Raw genomic sequence first — 1,559 nt, 5'->3', positions numbered from 1 at the left:
CCCGCGGTGCCACGCACGGCATCCTCCCCACTGCTACCTGGCACTGCTCCCGGCTCAGCTGCGTGCCTGTGGGGCACAAAGGGGACATGGCCCGCAACGTCCGTGCCCATCCCGAGCATCCCTGCGGCTCCAGGGCACCCCATCCCGCTGCCTCCACGTACCTGCCCCTGCTGAGGGGTAGAAGAGGGCCGTGGATTGCAGGAGACTGGGCTGGGATTGAAGGCCAGGACGCATCAAGCCAGGTTGGGCTTGGGGCTGGAGTCCTGGGCGCCCCACACCCGGCTGGGGCTGAGCGTGGAGACCGGGACGCAGCAAACCCGGTCGGGATTGGAGCCCTGCATGGGTTAGACCCGGGCGGGAATGGCTGGGATGGACCAGCCCAGCTTGGTTCTGGAGCCCGGGATGGACACGGCCCCCTTGGGAATGGGGCTGAGGGTTGGGATGAGTTAAACCCGGCTGGTTTGGGGGCTGAGCTGCTGGCCGGGCAAAGCCTGCGTGGGTCTGAGCACCAGCGTGCGTGAAGCCACCGGCACCATGCCCCAGCCCAGGCTGGTTTTGGGTCTGAACCACTGGACGAAGAGCTCCTGGTTGACTTTGAGCTCCAGGATGCACCAAAAGAGGCTGGTTTGGGGTCTGAATTGCTGGACGAAGCCGACCTGGTTGAGTTTGACCTCCAGGATGCACCAGCACAGGCTGGGTTTGGGTCTGAGCCACTGGACGAAGAGCTCCTGGTTGAGGCTGAGCTCCAGAATGCATCAACCCAGGTTGGTTTTGAGGTGCAAGCCCCGGACGAAGATGATCTGCTTGATTCTGACCTAGCAGACCAGGCTGGTTTTGGGTTTGAACCACTGGACGAAGATGTCCCGGTTGGCTTTGAGCTCCAGAATGCACCAGAACAGGTTGATTTTGGGTTTGAACTGCAGGATGAAGAACTCCTGGTTGAGTTTGTCCTCCAGGATGCCTCAACCCAAGTTGATTTTGGGTCTGAACTGCTGGACGAAGATGACTCGGTTGATTTTGAGCCCCGGGGAGCACCATTCCAGGCTGGTTCTGGGTCTGAACCCCTGGATGAAGAACTCCAGCTTGATTCTGAGCCCCAAGATGCACCAGACCAGGTTGGTTTTGGGTCTGAACCCCTGGATGAAGACGACCGGGTTGACTTGGCGCTCCAGGATGCCCCATTCCCGGCTGGTTCTGGGGCTGCAGGTCTTGGGGCGCCCCGAAGTGCTGTGTCCGTACCACGGGGTGAACCTGCTCCGGGTGCACTTGGGATGCTGGGATGCTGATGGAGGATTGGGACACTTGGTGCAGGAGGCCCGGCTGGGACAGGGGGACGGGGACACCAGCCTGGCTCTGGTGGATGCTGTTGCCACGACCACCCCCGTGATGCTCGGTGCGTGCGGTGAGGAGCTCGTCGTCCCCGGGCTGTGGACAAGTCATGTTGACTTCATAGGAGGTGACCAGGACCCCGCTGAGCAGCGTCTCCTCCAGCTGCACCCGCAGGACGTAGCGGTCCTCCTGCAACGGGATGGGGGGGACAATGACCCACAGCACAACGG

General features: G+C 61.9%; 1 protein-coding gene across 1 annotated transcript in view; it reads right to left on the bottom strand.

Moving 5' to 3' along the window:
* Nucleotides 1-1,548, bottom strand: part of LOC104413226 (calcium-binding protein P-like) — a gene marked incomplete at both ends in the record, with an annotated part of 2,405 nt that extends 857 nt beyond the window's left edge. Inside the window, 2 exons of the mRNA XM_010024156.1 lie at nt 6-66; nt 162-1,548. Coding sequence (XP_010022458.1) covers nt 6-66; nt 162-1,548 — 1,448 coding nt within the window. The remainder of the gene's footprint in view (nt 1-5; nt 67-161) is intronic.
* Between the last annotated feature and the right edge of the window lie 11 nt (nt 1,549-1,559).

This window comes from Nestor notabilis, unplaced genomic scaffold, assembly GCF_000696875.1.
Source record: "Nestor notabilis isolate BGI_N333 unplaced genomic scaffold, ASM69687v1 scaffold23051, whole genome shotgun sequence".
Lineage (NCBI taxonomy): Eukaryota > Metazoa > Chordata > Aves > Psittaciformes > Psittacidae > Nestor > Nestor notabilis.
The sequence above is the reverse complement of the archived record's forward strand: the minus strand, read 5'-3'. Positions and strand labels throughout refer to the sequence as shown.